General features: G+C 41.2%; 2 protein-coding genes across 4 annotated transcripts in view; both read right to left on the reverse strand.

Moving 5' to 3' along the window:
- The window catches only part of LOC120417394 (coronin-1A-like), a 65,923-nt gene extending 64,550 nt beyond the window's left edge, over positions 1 to 1,373 (reverse strand). Inside the window, exon 1 of one of the 3 annotated variants that reach the window (XM_052709627.1) lies at positions 979 to 1,373. Coding sequence is in view for 2 of the 3 variants with exons in the window: in XM_039579418.2 (XP_039435352.1) it covers positions 427 to 648 (222 nt within the window). In the remaining variant the exon portion in view is untranslated. Of the gene's footprint in view, positions 1 to 426; positions 846 to 978 lie in introns of those variants that run through there. The other 2 variants (XM_039579418.2, XM_039579416.2) reach the window with 2 other exon arrangements.
- Positions 1,374 to 6,390: 5,017 nt separating this feature from the next.
- Positions 6,391 to 19,316, reverse strand: LOC120417405 (U2 snRNP-associated SURP motif-containing protein). The gene is made up of 9 exons (XM_039579446.2): positions 19,160 to 19,316; positions 18,978 to 19,094; positions 18,766 to 18,859; positions 18,338 to 18,702; positions 17,515 to 18,284; positions 17,216 to 17,458; positions 16,968 to 17,154; positions 6,803 to 8,031; positions 6,391 to 6,739 (listed from the first exon to the last, which is right to left on the reverse strand). Exons 1-9 carry the CDS (start codon positions 19,163 to 19,165, stop codon positions 6,643 to 6,645), a joined length of 3,108 nt encoding a protein of 1,035 aa, XP_039435380.1. The 5' UTR covers positions 19,166 to 19,316; the 3' UTR covers positions 6,391 to 6,642.
- Positions 19,317 to 19,330: the final 14 nt, after the last annotated feature.

The following is a 19,330-nucleotide window of genomic DNA, read 5'->3' on the forward strand; positions in this document are numbered from 1 at the left end:
AAATATCAATAAATCTCCAGAAGTCACAATCGGAGTCGGAATCACAACATTTTCAGGTACCAGAATCAGCGTCGAAATCGCTGCAAAAGCTACACGACATAACATCCAAGCTGTAAATCATTTTCAACCTGTATAAAACATTGAAAAGTTAAAAGAGAAGTGAGTAAAGAAGTTTTACATTTTTCCGAACCATAAACTGGAATTTACCAAAACAGTTAAGCGCAAACGATTCTAGATAGTATTCAACAGTTTTCACCATCTTCATAATCATGCACCAGAGCTAATAAAACCCTGACTCATTTAAATCGTCTTTCCCTCAGAACACGAGAACATCGTAATTCCTCATCACGTTCCTGTGTGTGTTCATCTTGGCTTATCAACCACGACCACGACCCACGCCCCTTCATGCCATCCCATCGCACCTACCTTTTTCTCCGGTTTGGCGCAGCCTCGCGAATCAATCAGACCGTTGTTGTTATTCCCGGTCGGCGTCGTCGTGATTGATGCCTGCTCCTTGCCTCCACCGTCCTCCTCCTTCAACAACAGCAGCCCCACCGAACGCTTCTTCCCCCCTGGACCAGCGCCGGCAACCATGGCCGCCACCACCGGGTCGTCCTCGGGCACCGCGGCTTTGGGCTCCTCTAGCATGGTCTCTATTTAGTGGAATCGGTAGCACACGCAATGTTTTGGGTGCCTTATTTATTATTTTATTTTGGAGAAGCACAAAGTCTGGCTCTTTTATTGGCTTGGCTTGTTGGGGCCGCTCGATAATGCACCAAACAGGCCACTCTCTAGCTACGGGTACAACGTCAAAGTTCAAGGGCAAATGTTTTCACTCGGGATTGGAATTAAGGGGGAATTCAAGCGCCCAAAGTCTGGATTGGATAAAGTTAATCGAGCTAGATTTTGAGATTTTATTAACGACTTGCAAGAAAGGATCGATTATAATTTATTTTTAAATAAATCTAAAATTCTTACGTTTGACTACAGGTCAAAGCTCGTGATACGAAAATATTTGAAAAATCCAACAAATTTAATTTAGCGATTTTTTTGAAAGCACAAATAAAACTAAATAATACCCTATTATTTAATTTTCCTCAATCACAATTTTCCCTCTCTTATCACTTTCAAAACTATTGCACACTTGAACCTAATCACACAACTTTTTATCGAGGAAAATCTTCCAAAAGCTGCTCTCGAGACACAACAAACAACTGCTGCTGAGGCAGAGTGCGGTGAACCACGGCGAGGGTAACAAAGACCGGAGCCGACGACGGAACGCGAGATGATAGGATGGAGGGAAAAAAACAACAACCGGATCGACGGAACGTGAAGCACAAACACGTCTAGACCAACGAACGGATCTCACAAGACTGAACTCGGCAAGAAAGAAGACGCGCGCGGCGGCGTTTCTCGCGTTTGTTTTTGTTTGTGTGCGATGCGAACAAAAATGACAGCGAGAACTGTCAGCGTCATCCGGGGATGCCAGAGAGAGTTTTATGGAAACTCTGCAGATTCGGACGAATACGATAAAAAGCTCTGTACACTTATGGTAAACTTGGATAACACCGTCTAGCAATTTTTGTTAGTAAAAAGTAATTGTGATTGTTTATTTGAGACGAAGGCCTGTTAATTTACAACTTTTTATCAGGTTAAGGAGGTAAAGTGTATCGCACGGTAAATTTTTCCGCGACAATTAAGATAAAATGTCAGGCAAGTCTTTTTTGTGTTTGCATTTATTGATTTGGTTATAATCACAGTGGAATTTCACTAATTAAGTCTCATATATGGCATCATGAAAGAAGAGCTCTTTTCCAACATTTTGCGGGGTGCACCGAAATATTTTGTCGGGGAGTCCTGAGCAGCTATAAAAAAATATTATTCAATATTTCACAAAAAAAAAAGTTGCTAAAAATTGCTCATGTAAATATCCATCACATTTTTATGAATATGCCTTGAGAGACTCTAACCTACTTATTTGGAATCCAATAAAATGTTTCCGATCCAAACTTACCAAATTTCTACATTTTTTATATTCCCGCCATATTTTATGCTAGAAGGTACCGAGATAACCAAATACAGGGTTGTTACGGGAAAGTCGAAATAAAATCCGCGCCGACCGAAACCTCAATCCGCGCGAAATCCGCACCATATAAAAAAAATCGCGACCACATTCAAGAAATGTTGTTTCCAAAGAAAAAACTAATACAGAAAGTACTTGATAAAAAAAAATGAAACTCGTTTTATGTTTGAAGGAATGAAAGCAAAAAATCCTTTTAAAAATACCTCAAGAGACGTCAAGAAAAGTGTCACCAAAAAAAATCGTTTTTTGCAAATCAGAAGGATCCTACAATAATTTTGACCAATATAAACAAAATAGAAAATTATAAACCAATATAAACAAAATTTAAAAACCTAATAAATGAAATTTAACTTCAAAAATATAAGCTCATGAAAACCAAAATCTAAAATTTTAATATGATTAAATTTTAGATTTCGAAATTCTCAAAAATTCTAAATCTATAAATTTTAATACAGATTGTATTCTAAATTCCTCACTAAAATTTCATTCCGAAACAAATTGCATTTCCCATATTTAAAATATTTTCTTCTAAGAATTTAAGAATTTAAGAATTTAAGAATTTAAGAATTTAAGAATTTAAGAATTTAAGAATTTAAGAATTTAAGAATTTAAGAATTTAAGAATTTAAGAATTTAAGAATTTAAGTTTAAGTTTAAGTAGGAATTTAGGAATTTAAGAATTTAAATTTTATTTGAGATTTTTTAGATTTCCGTTTTTTGTTTGTTTGCAAAATTGTTTTAAATTTATTTATTTTTTTACTTTTCAAATTTTGTTTTTTTTTTAATTTTGAATTTTTCTTTAAATTTTGAATTTTGGATTTTTTTTTATTTTTTTGGGGTTTTGAATTTCAGATTTTTAAAACTCTGAATTTAGAAATTTCGGATTTTTTTAATTACAATTTTTGAATTTCGAAAAAATTTTAAATCTGAATTTTAAAAATTTTGATTGAAAAAAACTATTAAAATATAAAAAAAGTTTCGAATTTTTGAAATTTTAATTTTTAATGATGAAGCATTAATTTTTGAATGTTCTGATCTTTTTATTTTTTGCCAAGAATGTTTAAATTTAGAAAAATATTTCTACGGGTAAATCCCTTCTAAAATTCAAAGGCAAATTGAATATATCCACCATAAAATTAAAAATAAATAAGGTTAAAAAAACATTACTCAAATTCAAAAGAAATTACATATTCAGAGCCGAATATATTAAGAAATTAGTTAAGTATAGTAGAAATTTTATTTAGGAATCTCTCAACCATAAATTTAAAAAATAATCTCTACATAATCTTTCATCTTAATTTTTCGAAAATACAAACATTTTCAGAAAAAATCTATTCGCAATTCGCAATTCGCAATTTTCAGTGTAAGAACGGGCCTTGACCGATCTTATGCACCAGGTTCCCGACGAACACGCACTGCCCTTACACCTACATCTCACCCTTGCTCTGAGTCAGTACGAGCAGCACGCTAGAACACGCTTTGAGTGTTCGTGCCAGGCATGCACACCTTCTTTTCCGGTTACGCATTTTAACTCGGCCGGGGGTGGTACATTACGTAGGGTTTGATGTAAGTATAAGCGCCTAACCATTTATAGTGTGCCTATCAACATTCATTAAAGCAAAAACTGTTTTATTTTTAGTTTGAATTCAAAAACTAATTGTTTTTACTGTGTTTTGTTTTCTACTGAAAGCTTTCCTAGTGTTGAGTCGTGTTTATATGTTTCTATTTCTTTTGTCGCGGTGTTTTGATACAATTTTTGGTCCTAAACATGTTATAAAAGTTTACCAAAAGTACAATAGTAATATTTGTGTAAATTATTTGATCATTCCAAAAATTGAGTAAGGGCTCGAACCTCATTTGTTTGAAGAAAAGGGTGAAGATTGAAAACAATAGACAGTGAAAGAAATATATTATTTGAAGAATCCAAAGTAAAAGAAAGATGGTAATTTATGAAGTAGATAAAGAAATTAACAATAGATAATAAATAGAGGTAATAAACAAGCTTAGATTGTATTAGGGCAATTTACAGGGCAGATGAAAAATTGTTCAAATAGATAAATAAAGAAAAGGCACATGATAAACAAAATTGACATCGCTGCCAAATTAAGGGAAAGCAGAAAGTATGTTACAGCAGCATCAATTGGTAAAATAGAGTGAAAAAGCGTTGAGAAATAAGAGAATCAAATAAGTAAAATCGAAATCAAATGGAGGATAGTAAATAGATGCCGCGTTAGAAAATCAGTGAAACAAAATAAACAGAAGATAGATGGTAGATAAAAATGGAAAGAAAAGACAAACCCCGTTCTGCGACGTTCAGGTACATCCACAGCAGTTGACTCAACATACTGCGAATCAAAACAATACCGTCTACAATCACAAATAACTTCCCTTTCCCACATTGACGCGCCCCTTTCTTTTAGCCGTCTCGACTCTGACCCTTGCTGGTCAAAGGTTTACGATCCGTTTCCACAGGCCACCAGCTAGGTCATCATGAAAACCAAGCCAACGTGGAGGTAAGAAAATAGGACACTTGCAAGGAACCAGAGCTATACTGTCTTGATCAAGAATGATCTAACAGGACTACGGACGTAGTCAGTGACGCTCCTTCCAGGATGTTCCTCGCCTGAGCGTCAACTGAAGAGGTATCATCAGCATCATTCGCACTTGGCCTGCACAAACATTTTCAGAAAAAATCTATTAATAAAAAATTGAAATTGCACTCAATGGAAAAAACATATTCTCGCAATTCTTGATAATATTTTTTTTGATAACTTGAAAGTAATTCTATCTATTTATTTATCAAAATTGCCATCCACGCGAAATCCGCACCTGAACTAAATTAGTCAGCAAATCCGCGCCAAATCCGCGCTATCCGCGCCATCCGCGCGATCCGCGCCGTCCGTAACAACCCTGCAAATAGGATTATTTTCTTTGTACAACTTGTCAAGTAAAAATGGCAATAACAGTAATAATGGAAATTTGGATGAAGGAGCCGGTAAATTTAATGATATAAATAAAAAAAAATCAAAAATTCGAAATTTCGATCGATAATTCAAAAATATATTGAATACCTTGAAAAAAAAAAATTTTCCCGACATTTTTGAGAATTAAAAAAAATAAATATCGAAACTTCGGTTAATCGATGACGAATAATCGTCGGGACGATAACAGTAATCTATCGTTATAATTTACGTTTTATAAATCTCTCTAAAATTTACTTAATCCAACCATATCATGTTAAATTTTCAATATTTTCACTAAGAATATATTTTTCGATAATATAGTTGGTTTCAATGTATGAATGCTAAATTTATTTTACAAAATACCGTATTTTTCTAAATTCACATTTTCATCATTTGTTGTTATCTTTTTTGTAAAATACTCATCAATTCACAAAATACCTTATTTTTTCGAAAATACTGGAATTTCATTATTAATTAGCAATAAAAATCGAATTGCAATTATGTTTGAATTTTAGCTTTAATATGGTTTTGTTTGTAAAATACCCAAAATATCGTATCATTGAAAAATACCTGAATTTTCATAATTCGCAATATTGATACCCATACAAAGCGAAATTTATGAATTTAGTTTCTCAAATTTCCTCAAAATATCGTATTTTTTAAAACAATTAAATTAGCATTTTGTGTGCATTTTTACTTTACTAGAGTTTTTTTAATATGGTGTGTTGTGAAAATTTGAGTATATTGCAAACATAAAAATTTAAAAGTTAAAATTCACACAAAATTGCACTTTGCTAATTCTGAAAATTTTTGATTTTTTTAAATTACTTCAAGAACTACGGTCGTCCCGCCCGTGTGGATCAATCGGACCGCGCACCGAACTCACAATTCAGAGGTCGCCGGTTCGAATCCCGCGGCGGGCGCTCTAAAATTCTTTGTGTAAATATGGGTATTCGGCGCCGTCGCTCCGTGCCATACTTTCATACACTTAGGAGCCCAAGGCGGCGAAGTCCTTGTAGATAAAAATGAAGACACTATTGGTTGGTACTAGCAATGGTGGCCGACAGCTATAAAGTCAACTTCGTTTTTTTTTTTCAAGAACTAAATTGTAATTGCGGTTTTAAATTTTTTATTTAAAAGCGTGTTCAACGAACTGTCAAATTTTCTTTAAGGAGAATGCTTCGCAATAATTCCCCATTTTTGTTGATCACGTTTCTTCGGATCTGCTTAATCTGTTTATTTCTGCCCAAAATATTTTGCTCATTTTGGAGAAAAGTCTTGAAAGAAGGTGATTATTTCATTTGGACAATTTTTCGAATAGTTTAAGAAGAGGCACACTAACAAATTTACCATGCTAGTAAGATACAAACAAATCTTTATTGTTTCTCTTGGCATTACACTCTTGCATTTCGAGTGATCTGGGTCACTTTTACATCAAAATTTCACCAAGGATTAAAATGCTTTTTTTTGTGTAATCTCTGGTAGGATTTAAAATCAATCAAACTCTCGCGCTAATCGGTTTCTTGTCTCATTGTATCGTTCTTGGTTACGATACGGTGCAAATTTGTAGTTATAGAACTTAACGCTACGATCCATTCTAGTACTTGTGCTTTTTATGCTTGGAGCTGCTGCTACTGCCACTAGCCGTAGCGTACCGATAGCTGTCCCGGCTGGATCGAACCGGCGACGGGGATCTAGTGGGGGAAGTTGTCGTTACATTATCATCTGGCGAAGGCAAAATTTACCGTATCTCTTACCTGTACCGCCTGCTGTCGGAGACCTCCTCGTACTTTGAGCTGACCGCTTCGTACTTGCTGCTCGCGTACTTGCGATCGCGCGTGTCCCGGTCCCGTTCGCGGTCGTGCTTGCTGGACGACGAGGAAGCCGGCACCGTTTCGTACTTGTCGTACTTTTCATACTTGTCGTACTTTGAGGATGAGGTTTCGTACTTGTCGTACTTGCTGCTGCTGCTGCGCGAGGCCACCGGCGATTCCAGCAGGTCGTACTTGCTGCGGCTGACCGGGGAGAGGGATCGATCTTGGTGGCGGGAGGAACGCGTTGGGGAGCGGGAAACGCTGCGCGACGGGTGGCGGTGACGGGAGGATTTGCTGGTGGTTCGAACCGGTGAAGGGGACGCTTCGCGCTTGCTGCGGCTACTGCTGGAGTAGAGGGGGGAGCGGGACCGGCGGGACGACTTGCTGGTGGTTTCGCGGACGTACTCGGATGACGAGGACCGGCGGGTCTTTTTGTGCTTGCGGGTGGGGACTTCCGGTGAGACGGAGCGTTTGGACGCTTTGCGTGAGCTGGAACTTCGCTCGTACTCGTCCGTGTCGTCGTCGTCGTCGTCGTCTTCATCGCTGTCATCTTGGGCTTGCAGTTGCTGAAGTTGTAGCTGCTGCTGCTGGCGAAGTTCTTTTTCGGCTTTTTTGATCAGCTTACGGCGGTAGTGAGCGATCTCTTCGCCGAGGGTCCAGCCGACGCGTACTTGCCGCGTTCCGGACTCGAACTCGTCCTGATACTGGACGATCTTCACCTCGATCTCGCGCAACCTCAGCCGGCGAGCTTGGTCGTCCTTGCTGCCTCCGCCGTCGTCGGAATCCTCGTCACCGCGCAGTGAAATGTGCGGCGGAGCGGGTGCGACCGGATCGAGCGTGTCCCACTTGCTGGTCGTGACCGCTTGGGCCTCGATCTGGGACGCGTCAACCGTTTCCCACTTGGACGGGATGAACGAGCCACCTGTTTTGAGCTTCTCCTCCGAGCTCTGCATCGGCACGCCGTCAATGTCCTCCGTGGCGTCCAGCGGCATTCCGTCGATGTCCTCCTCGTCGCTGTAGATGTCGTGCTTGAGCACAGGCGTGCGGGAATCTGTGTCGGCCATTCCCTTGAGCATGGCGCTTTTTAGAAGGGCGGCACCGTCCAACGGAACGCCGTCCAGGTCTTCGTCCTCGATGTCCTCTTCGGGCTCTTCCTCTGGTTGCTTTTCGACCTGTTGAGAGGATGTATTTTTGAAGTTGTTAAAGTAAGGTGTGCAGATCGGAAGAAACTAAAATTCTAAATTCCTAATTTTTTTAATTCTAAATTTCTTAAATTCTTAATTTCGTAAATTCTTAAATTCTTAAATTCTTAAATTCTTAAATTCTTAAATTCTTAAATTCTTAAATTCTTAAATTCTTAAATTCTTAAATTCTTAAATTCTTAAATTCTTAAATTCTTAAATTCTTAAATTCTTAAATTCTTAAATTCTTAAATTCTTAAATTCTTAAATTCTTAAATTCTTAAATTCTTAAATTCTTAAATTCTTAAATTCTTAAATTCTTAAATTCTTAAATTCTTAAATTCTTAAATTCTTAAATTCTTAAATTCTTAAATTCTTAAATTCTTAAATTCTTAAATTCTTAAATTCTTAAATTCTTAAATTCTTAAATTCTTAAATTCTGAAATTCTGAAATTCTGAAATTCTTAAATTCTGAAATTCTGAAATTCTGAAATTCTGAAATTCTGAAATTCTGAAATTCTGAAATTCTGAAATTCTGAAATTCTGAAATTCTGAAATTCTGAAATTCTTAAATTCTTAAATTCTTAAATTCTTAAATTCTTAAATTCTTAAATTCTTAAATTCTTAAATTCTTAAATTCTTAAATTCTTAAATTCTTAAATTCTTAAATTCTTAAATTCTTAAATTCTTAAATTCTTAAATTCTTAAATTCTTAAATTCTTAAATTCTTAAATTCTTAAATTCTTAAATTCTTAAATTCTTAAATTCTTAAATTCTTAAATTCTTAAATTCTTAAATTCTTAAATTCTTAAATTCTTAAATTCTTAAATTCTTAAATTCTTAAATTCTTAAATTCTTAAATTCTTAAATTCTTAAATTCTTAAATTCTTAAATTCTTAAATTCTTAAATTCTTAAATTCTTAAATTCTTAAATTCTTAAATTCTTAAATTCTTAAATTCTTAAATTCTTAAATTCTTAAATTCTTAAATTCTTAAATTCTTAAATTCTTAAATTCTTAAATTCTTAAATTCTTAAATTCTTAAATTCTTAAATTCTTAAATTCTTAAATTCTTAAATTCTTAAATTCTTAAATTCTTAAATTCTTAAATTCTTAAATTCTTAAATTCTTAAATTCTTAATTTCTTAATTTCCTAAATTCTTAAATTCTTGAATTCCTCAATTTCTGATTTTTTTTTTATTTTCATGTTCTTAAATAATGCCGCCATCTCAAATAAAAAATACATTTTTGGAGTCATCTTTTAGGTTAGAAACTCAAATTTACAGAAATTAGAGATTGGACATTTTTACGAGAACTTAGGCGAATAGAGTACGAACTGGTTTTACAAATAGATTTGCGAATTTGAAATGTTTGAGATCTAAAATGTTTGATTTACTATTTTCTAAAATTTTGATAGTATTTGAAATTATAATTTTAATTTCTTTGAGTTTTTTTGATGTAGCATTAAAGAATTTTTTAAATTTAGGATTCTTGATTTTTTAAAATGAATTTCTGAGTTTTGAATTGTAAATTTTTGAATTTTTAAATGACTTAATTTTTTATGGTTTGAATTTTTGATTTATTGATTTCAGCTTTTAATTGTATTTTCGTATTTAAAAATTTCTGAATCTCGATTTAATTTGTTTAGTTTCTCAATGGAAAAAAATTGTTCTAATTTTGTATTTGTTCCCTTTTGAATTCCTTATTCAATTAAGTATTCTAAATTTCGATGATTCCAATTTTTTGAATTTTTCTACCAGAAAATTGAATGCTTGAGCCCCCTTTGGTTTATTTCATTTCGAGCAAAATCAAAATCTTTTAATTTAAAGATTCTGCATTTTGAGATTCGGCATTATAAGGTAGTTAGAAAATTTTCAATACTGTTATATCGAACACAACATTATTGATACGTTTGTAATTTTCAGTTGCATTCAAATAAGCAATCCAAAATATTGCAAACAAGCACCGCGCGAAGAAACTTCAAACGCCACTTTTCGTTTCTGTTCCTTTTCGACTGCGTACCGCTTAAGTGCATCTCCAGCGCGGGTAGCAAACATCGAAGCAAATCAAATTTGCATCCGACGTCAACTCCACCGCGGTACCTGTCGCGGTAGCAAATTTGCTCTCAGTTCTTCGAGATTTCACTTTGCTACCCGTTATTCAGCCTGTTTGCTACCGCATCAAATGGAATTATGCACGGAAAATTGAAAAAACTTTCAAAGAATAAAAAATTTAAAAAAAATTAAAAAAATAAAAAAAAATTTAAAAAAATTAAAAAATAAAAAAATTAAAAAAAAAATTAAAAATTTAGAAAATTTTTAAAAAATTAAAAAAACTTAAAAGAAAATAAAAAAATTAAAAAAAATTAAAAAAATTAAAAAAAACATAAAAAAATTAACAAAAGATTAAAAAAAATAAAAATTAAAAAAAAATAAGAAATTTAAATAAAATTAGAAAAAAATAAAAAATTGAAAAAATATAAAAAAATAAAAAAAATGTTTTTTAAATTAAAAAAATAAAACCCGATTTAATATCACCATATGTGAAATAGAGCCTTTCTTACAAAATAATGAAACTCCGACAAATATTTTGGTGCAATTATTTTTTCAGAAACAGTGAGAATTTGACCTAAAGCTTCGAATCTTGTTAGGCTGAACCTCGAATGCCATTTTTTTTTAATTTCAGAGGCACATTATGGGTCGCAAGATAATTATATTTAATTAAGAAAAAATTATTGGATTGACATTATTAGAAAAAAATATAAAGGATACTCAGTCTTTAATGTTAATGTTGGTGATTAACTTATAAAAATATATGTATCGATATTGCACTTTGTCGATCTAATATGAGAAGCCAGAAAGAACATTTTCACGCGCAGCGTAAAACGCACAAGCGTAAATGTGCAAGCTTTTATGTTTCGACTTGAAGACTTGTCGATCTTTCGAGCGAAAACGAGCCGGGACTTCGAATTTGATGTTCAGTATATGATTCTGTATAAAATCAAAAATTTAATAGGAAAAAATAGGGTAAAAATAAAACGTAAAACACTAATATGGCTTTATCTCTTGAAATACATTTTGGAAAAGCTTCAAATTTTGGGCCCAAGCAGTTTAATGCGCATGTTTTCGAATGGCTTTATGTTTGAAACTGAATTCTTTTAATTTGATAGTGTTATCTGTAAAATAGTCCAAAAAATAGCTCTAAAATGGCTTTGACCACATTTACTGGTCGAAAATTGTGAATCGAAAAATAAAATGTTCATCTCGGACCCCACGGCTACAAATCTGAAATATAAAAATTGTGGGTTTTACGAGCACAACTACGCCGGAGCACAGACTACGTGTGCGTGCGCACTAACGCGGTGTTGTGCTCCGGCCGGTCCGTCGAATTTACTCGCGAATCCGTGGTTATCCGGTCCCCCGCGACGTGAAGTTCCCGTCAGCAGGTGTTGGAACCTGTAGTGAAGCGGTGCAAAACAAAATCCGCGTCCAGCGATCGCAAAATCGCCAATATTTCGCGAAAAAATTGGTCGATCTTGCGGTTTAGATCTGGCCAAACAAGTGAACAATAAAGTGCTCCCCGGCAACAAGAAGCTCGTCGTCGTCGTCGTCGTCTTCGGTCCTTCGCATCGCGGTAGCATTGTGTGATCGTACCGTCGTCGTCACGAACGGTCTGCGTGTAGTGTGGCTTGGAAGTGTGGAAGAAATTTCGAAGGCGCACAGTGGGCCGGAGTGAAATCGTAGTGCGACAAAATAAAATCGGCAAAAAGTTTTTTTATATTAAAAATTAAAAAGAAAATTATAGTGAAAGCAAGTGAGCGTTGCGTACGTGCACCAAACCCGCCCCCCCCCCCCCTCCGCCATCCGTTTTTGGGCGGCTGTACCCCAGGTTAGGGGCGGCCCAAAACAACGTGGGGTTTCGACTCCCTTTCTCCGTGAGCGGCTGTTCCCAGGTTAGGGGCGGCTCTGAAGAGGTGAGCGACCCCCCCCCCCCCCTTCAACGGGCGTCTGTTCCCCAGGTTAGGGGCGGCCCGAAGAAACTGGTGTCTGGCTCCATAGTCGAGGTAAGCGTCTGTTCTCCATGTTAGGGGCGGCTTACAGCGGATAGAGTTCAGACCCCCCCCCCCCTCGAGCGGCTGTTCCCCAGGTTAGGGGCGGCTCGAAACAGCGTCTGTTCCCCAGGTTAGGGGCGGCTGATTAAAAGTCCCAGTGCCAGGGTGGGACTCTAAACAGTCCTGGTACGACGGTCCTCCGGCGAGACAGGGGGTTGGTGATGGCTACACGCACCCGCCGTAAAAACCAAGTGCAGAGAGCTCCAGATGCGAGCCGATCCAATCGCCGACCCGATTTTCGGGGATCCAGGGATTGGAAACTCGGGACGTGGAACTGCAGGTCTCTCAACTTCGATGGGAGCGACCGCATTCTTCATAACGAATTGCGGGTCCGCGGTCTCGAAGTCGTGGCGCTGCAGGAGGTGTGCTGGACGGGGAAGGACCACCGAGAGCTCGGTGGGTACACTATGTATTGGAGCGGCGGCGATACACACGAGCTGGGGACAGCTTTTATCGTGCTGGGCGAAATGGCGAAGCGCGTGATTGGGTGGTGGCCAGTCAACGACAGAATGTGCCGGTTGAGAATCAAGGGCCGATTCTTCAATCTGAGCATCATCAACGTGCACAGCCCGCACATGGGAAGCGACGCCGATGACAAGGACGCTTTCTACGAGCTTCTTGACCGCGAGTACAGGAAGTGTCCAAAACACGACGTCAAGATTGTCATCGGCGACTTGAACGCTCAAGTTGGCCAGGAGGAGGAGTTTAGACCGGTTATTGGGAGGTTCAGCGCTCACCAGCAGACGAACGAGAACGGCCTACGACTCATCGATTTCGCTACCTCCCGAAACATGGCCATACGTAGTACCTTCTTCCAGCACACCTCCCTATACAAGTACACCTGGAGATCACCAAACGACACGGAGACGCAAATCGACCATGTTCTCATCGATGGTCGGCACTTCTCGGACATAATCGACGTCAGAACCTACCGTGGCGCGGACATCGACTCGGACCACTACCTGGTGGTGGCAAAGCTGCGCCAACGCCTGTCCGAGGTCAACAAGATCCGGTACCGTCGCCCGCAGCGGTATAACCTGGAGCGACTCAAGGATCCTGAGGTCGCTACCCAGTACGCGCGGGACCTCGAAGCTGCGTTGCCTGACGAGGGTGAGCTCGCCGAAGCCCCTCTGGAGGCCTGCTGGAGCCACATGGAAGCAGCCATCAACGCAGCGGCATCGAGCGCCATCGGGTACGTGGACCGAGTTCGACGGAACGGCTGGTTCGACGAGGAATGTCAGGCGATTTGGGACGAGAAGAAAGCAGCGCGGGACAAGTGGCTGCTGCACAACACCCGTGGGAACAAGGAGTCGTACAAACAGTTGCGAAGACAGCAAACCCATCTCTTCCGGGATAAGAAGCGCCGCCTGGAAGAGTTGGAGTGCCAGGACATGGAACAGCTGTATCGCTCCAACGAAACGCGCAAGTTCTACAAGAAACTCAGTCAATCCCGGAAAGGCTTCATGCCGCGGGCCGAAATGTGCCGGGATAAGGACGGAGGCATCTTGACGGACGAGCGTGAGGTGATCGAAAGGTGGAAGCAGCATTTCGACGAGCACCTGAACAGCCCAGAGGCGGAGTACCAGGGCGACGGGGGAAACGACGTCAGCGGTATGGTGGACGGCGAGGACGAGCCAGCACCCACGATGAGGGAAGTTAAGGATGCCATCAAGAAGCTGAAGAACAACAAAGCAGCGGGTAAGGATGGTATCGGTGCTGAACTCATCAAGATGGGCCCGGACAAGCTGGCGGCCTGTCTACACCAGCTGATAGTCAAGGTCTGGGACACAGAACAGCTACCGGAGGAGTGGAAAGAGGGAGTAATATGCCCGATCTACAAGAAGGGGGACAAGTTGGAATGTGAGAACTATCGAGCCATCACTATTCTCAACGCGGCCTACAAAGTGCTGTCTCAGATCATCTTCTGTCGTCTGTCAGAGCGAGCAAAGGATTTCGTTGGGCCGTACCAAGCCGGTTTTGTGGAGGGGAAATCGACGACGGACCAAATCTTTTTGCTACGCCAAATCCTCCAAAAATGTCGCGAGTACCAGATCCCGACGCACCACCTGTTCATCGATTTCAAAGCCGCGTACGACTCGGTCGATCGCGAAGAGCTATGGAAGATCATGTACGAGAACGGCTTTCCCGGGAAGCTGATCAGACTGGTGAAATCAACGATGGACGGGGCACGGTGCAGCGTGAAGATTTCGGGGGCGATGTCCGACCCGATCGAATCGCGCAAGGGACTGCGACAAGGCGACGGTATCTCCGGCCTCTGTTTCAACATTGGGCTTGAAGGTGTGATGAGGCGGGCGGGCTTCAACATGCGGGGCACGATCATCAACCGGTCCAACCAGTTCATCTGCTATGCCGACGACATGGACATTGTCGGCAGAACGTTCGAGGATGTGGCCAGGCGGTACACCGAATTGAAGCGGGAAGCGGATAAGGTTGGATTGAAGGTGAATGTGGCGAAGACGAAGTATCTGCTGGCAGGAGGAACCGAGTCCCTTAGGGCTCGCATAGGACCGAGCGTGACGATCGACGGCGACGAGTTCGAGGTCGTGGAGGAGTTTGTGTACCTCGGTTCGTTGGTAACGTCGGACAACAACTGCAGCAGAGAAATTCGGAGGCGCATCATCACCGGTAGTCGTGCCTACTATGGACTCCACAAGACCCTACGGTCTGGTCATCTTTCCCGGCGTACAAAGTGCACCATGTACGAAACGCTGATAAGACCCGTCGTCCTCTACGGGCACGAGACGTGGACGATGCTCGAGGAGGACCTGCAAGCGCTTGAAGTTTTCGAACGGCGAGTGCTTAGGACGATCTTTGGCGGCGTACGGGAGAACAATGTGTGGCGGAGAAGGATGAACCACGAGCTGGCGCAACTCTACGGCAAACCAAGCATTCGGAAAGTCGCCAAGGCTGGCCGAATCCGGTGGGCCGGACACGTCGCAAGAATGCCGGACGCGCTGGATGCGCGCCAACCGAACCAGACTATCAATCCGGTGAAGTTGGTGTTCAATTCGGAGCCGGTTGGAACGCGGCGGAGGGGGGCGCAACGTGCACGGTGGTTGAACCAGGTGGAGGAAGATCTGGAAAGTGTGGGAGTTCCGCAGCGGAATTGGAGAGTAGCAGCCCAGGACCGAGTTAGATGGCAACGCATCTGGAGACAGCTCATGACCCGGAGGTTGTACGAGCAGTAAAAGTAAAAGTAAAGTAAGGGTTTTACGAGCGGATACAGACATCGCTCAAGTATTTCAGAAGAAGAGCTCTCAAAAATCAGACTTTGATTTCCGGGTTTCGGGCCAAAATTCAATTGAAAGAGCGCATCTGAACCTTCAATTTAGTAATAGGATTTTTTTCTGGGACGATTCCTCGCCGTGCACGAATTGTTTAAGATTTCTGAGAAAAGTGTTTTTCCAAAAGCAAACCTTAAACCTTTCTTTTGTAAGAATGGCAAAAAGTTTTAAAAAAAATTAAAAAATAAAAAAATCAAAAATCAGTTAAAAAAAACAATAAAAAATATTAAAGGAAATTGAATACAGCTTGAGCTGTAGAATCCTAATTTGGTGAGATCATTCCTATTCAGTAATCATTATCTACCAGATGATTTTCCTTTATAAATACGATATCATATTCTATTAATCAAATGATATATCCCTATAACCCTACCCTTCCTCCAAACCAAATTTTTCCCCCCTCCCCCCTCTCGCCCTTACCCCATAAAAATATTATTATGCCAAATTTACAACAACACACCCAACCACAACTGATCCGGAGCGTTTGGTACGGTATGTCCACGCATCCTTCCTCCCCTGTTGATTCTGTGAAATGTGCTCCGTTCACAGAATCTGTCTCTGCGGTTAATGCAACGCAGTAGGCCTGGCCGCTTTAATTTTTGCTATACATCTTCGGGGTTACTCAAGTGTACTGCAATAATTAATATTGACAAGAAAGAACTTGGGGCGTAATCTAACCACGAGTTCTTCCACGATGCTTTCTTCGGTTCGGCTCGATTAGATTAGATTAAATTTAAAGGAAATTAAAAAAATAAGCTTTTTTAACGCATTTTTGAATTTTTAAATTTTTGAATCTTTGAATTTTTGAATTTTTAAATTTCTGAATTTTTGAATTTTTGAAATTTTGAATATTTTGAATCATACACAAGAGCAGACATACAAAAATCTCCGAAACACGCATTCAAAACTTTGCCCCCGGCTTGTCGGTACTTGTCGGGTATCAGAAAATGAGTACCCGACAGGTACCGACACATATTTTTCTTCTACAGATGAACTTGAGATCAAATTTGATACCTGCTTTGCTACGCGCGGTGGGAGACTCGGGGGCAAACTCGAGAGCAAATTTGGTGGGAATCAAATCGGGTAGCAAATTGTTTAACTTTCGAAATTTTCGAAAAATGAACTTCTTTGAAATTTTCAATAGGAATAAAAAGTTTAATAAACTTTTAGCATTTCTAGGCATGAATCAACACATAATTGTTGATTTTGAAGGTAAACGAGAGCAAAAAATGATAAAAACCCATATTTGCCCCCCACGGTGGGCTTGTTTCGGTGTCAAATTTGCTACCCTAGCGGTGGGGATGACGGAGTTTTTTCAAGGTGGCAAATTTGATCTCGGTATTCATGAGCCGGGTGCAAATTTGATTTGCACCCCAGCGCTGGAGATGCCCTAAGAAAAATCTTTTCGTGACCCTTTCCTTGACCGTTTCTTGGGCGCTTTTTTCTCATATGAAGTTTTGCGTTCCTTCCGATCGGCGTATCAGCCTTAAACCAATTAGTGAATCTACTCACAATCGTAATCCCCAGGAAGGTGTGCTGCAGCCTGAGCAGAAACTCCTTCGGGTAGACGGCCCACTCCTCCCACGCCTTGAACACGTTCATCACGCGCGACTTGAAGCCCTCGGCCTTGAGGCGGCTGTCCAGCTGCATGTGGTACGCGTTGAGACTCTTGAAGATGTCCAGCAGGTTCTTCTCCATGCTGTTGGAGGAAAAAAAGTGTTGAAATTTCCGCTGTATTTTCGAATTGGTAACAGTCTTACGCCTTCCGGAAGAAGCTCGCGTTCGACACCTTGACGCTGCAGTTGTGCAGAATGTCCGAGATCAGGTAGATGCGGGCGATCTTCCGCTTGACCATGGTTTCGTTGCTCGACAGTGACTCCGCGATACACTCGCAGATCTCCTCGGCCGCGTCCGCATGCTCGATGCAGAAGATCATCGCGTCGCCGATCTTTTGGCGCTCCGGCGTCAGGTGGCGGATGAGGTCCTCGAGGCGGTCGCGTTGGCTGAAAATTGAAGTTGTTATTAATTTGAGAAGTTAAAGTTATGAGTAGCGACTTACGCCACCGAAAGGTTGCCCTTGTTGCAGTCGATGCCTTCCAGGTCGGCCAGCAGCTCCTCGGGCATTCCCTGGGTGTAAAAGTTGATCGGAGGCGGCTTCCAGATTGACCCGCCGCGGAACATCCGGAACTCTTTGGTGCGCCAATCGTTGACCGAGTCGCCCTGGAGCAGCGAAAACAGCTTCCAGCGGTAGTAGATGTGCGACGGGCTTTCGTTCTCGAACAGAAACTTGTACATCGGATTCTCCATCTCGCGTGTCATAATCAACGCCTCGAACATGGGTCCCTCGCGGATCACGAACTCCACCATCCGGTGGATAAGCATGAGCAGTGCACGTTCCGTCGGGATGACCACCTTCACGATGGATTTGTACAGCACATCGTCCATCTGCTGCTTCAGCTCGGGCTCGTTCATGTAGTCATGCGAGGTCATCTTGGGAATGTTGTCCAGATCCGCGGGGTGCGCTTGTGCGTTGAAGGGCAGCCCCGAGGGCGGAGGAGGCAACGTGTAGGCCACCAAAATCGGCGGAATGTAGATCGGATGGGTCATAATCGGGACGGATTTGCCCCAGCCCAGCTTCATCTCGTAGTTCATGACGTCCTTGCCATTCAACGCACGAAGTGCCCGCTCCGCGTCCCGTCGACTCATATAAGCTACAAAGCCACAGTTCCGCCCACGAGCACGCTCCTCCTCCGAACGTGGCCACATTATCTTGATGCTCGCCAGTGGACCGTACTTACCAAACAGTTCCATCAGCGCTTGTTCCGAGATCTGTAAAAACGAACAAAACTCATTCCAAGCCGTCTCTCCCCAACCCAACCCACCTTCGGATTCAAATTCCCCAGGTACAGATTGGTCGTGTTCGGATCTCCATTATCGAACGAGCCCGTCTCCTTCTCCTCCTTGTACGTCTCCTGCTCCAGCGACGTCGACGACGCCGGAACCATCGACTTGGCCATATGCTTGTACTTGTGCCGCTCCTCGCGTTCCTCCTGAATCTGCCTCAGCTCCTCCTTGAACAACTCCAGATTGCTCTTCTTCTTCTCCTGCGCTTTCTTCTTGTTGTTCGCCAGCAGCTCCTTCTTGCTCTCGTTGGCCACCATCTTCACGTAATCGTTCGCCTTCTCGTGTTCCGCCTCCAGCCTCGACGACGGCTTGTACAATTTGCCCTTGTCGCGGACGTCCTCCTCTGAAAAACAGTCCAATCCGTGAGACACAAACCGGAAATTCCACCCCACGCCAACAAACTTACTTCTGGACCCAGCGTCGTACGTTCCGGCCTTGACCCATACCTTGGAAATCTTGGAGGGAGCTTCTTGAAACGTTTCAACAAACTCTTTGAACGCCTTAAATTGTCAATTTGGATTAGAGAGCGGTTCTTGCGCCAGATTTTTTGTTTTGTTTAAATCAAGTGTAAAACTAAGATAATCAAGAGAACTTAAGTGGGGGAAGGTGGTCACGTACGTGTGCGGCCGCGGCCTCGTCCTCGCGCTTCTTTTGCTCCTCGAGCTCCTTTCGGCTGAGCTGCCGCTTGCCCATCGTTCCGACCGCGAAGGCCTGCAGCTTTTGCTCGGCGATTTTCTGGAGCGGAGAAAAAACCGAAATAAATTACTCAGAACACGCAATTTCACGCGAGTTTCACGTACCTTCATTGCGGCTGCCAGTGGCGGTGGTTTGCCGCAGGTTTAAATTACTTTTTGCTCCGAATTAGTGCAGTTATTTGAGGAAAAGCTGCTTTTTTATAAAGCGAAAACGACGGCAAAGTGAAAATTTTGGTCCATCAGTTTTGATGGCCGACTTTTGACAGCTTGAACGTT

The sequence above is a fragment of the Culex pipiens genome, chromosome 3 (genome assembly GCF_016801865.2).
Source record: "Culex pipiens pallens isolate TS chromosome 3, TS_CPP_V2, whole genome shotgun sequence".
Lineage (NCBI taxonomy): Eukaryota > Metazoa > Arthropoda > Insecta > Diptera > Culicidae > Culex > Culex pipiens.

Coding starts and splice junctions, on each gene's coding strand:
- LOC120417405 (XM_039579446.2), bottom strand. Junction 17,459..17,514: donor AAGGGCAACCTTTCGGTGGC/GTAAGTCGCTAC, acceptor TTCAATTTTCAG/CCAACGCGACCGCCTCGAGG. Junction 8,032..16,967: donor CCTTCCTGGGGATTACGATT/GTGAGTAGATTC, acceptor TCCTCTCAACAG/GTCGAAAAGCAACCAGAGGA.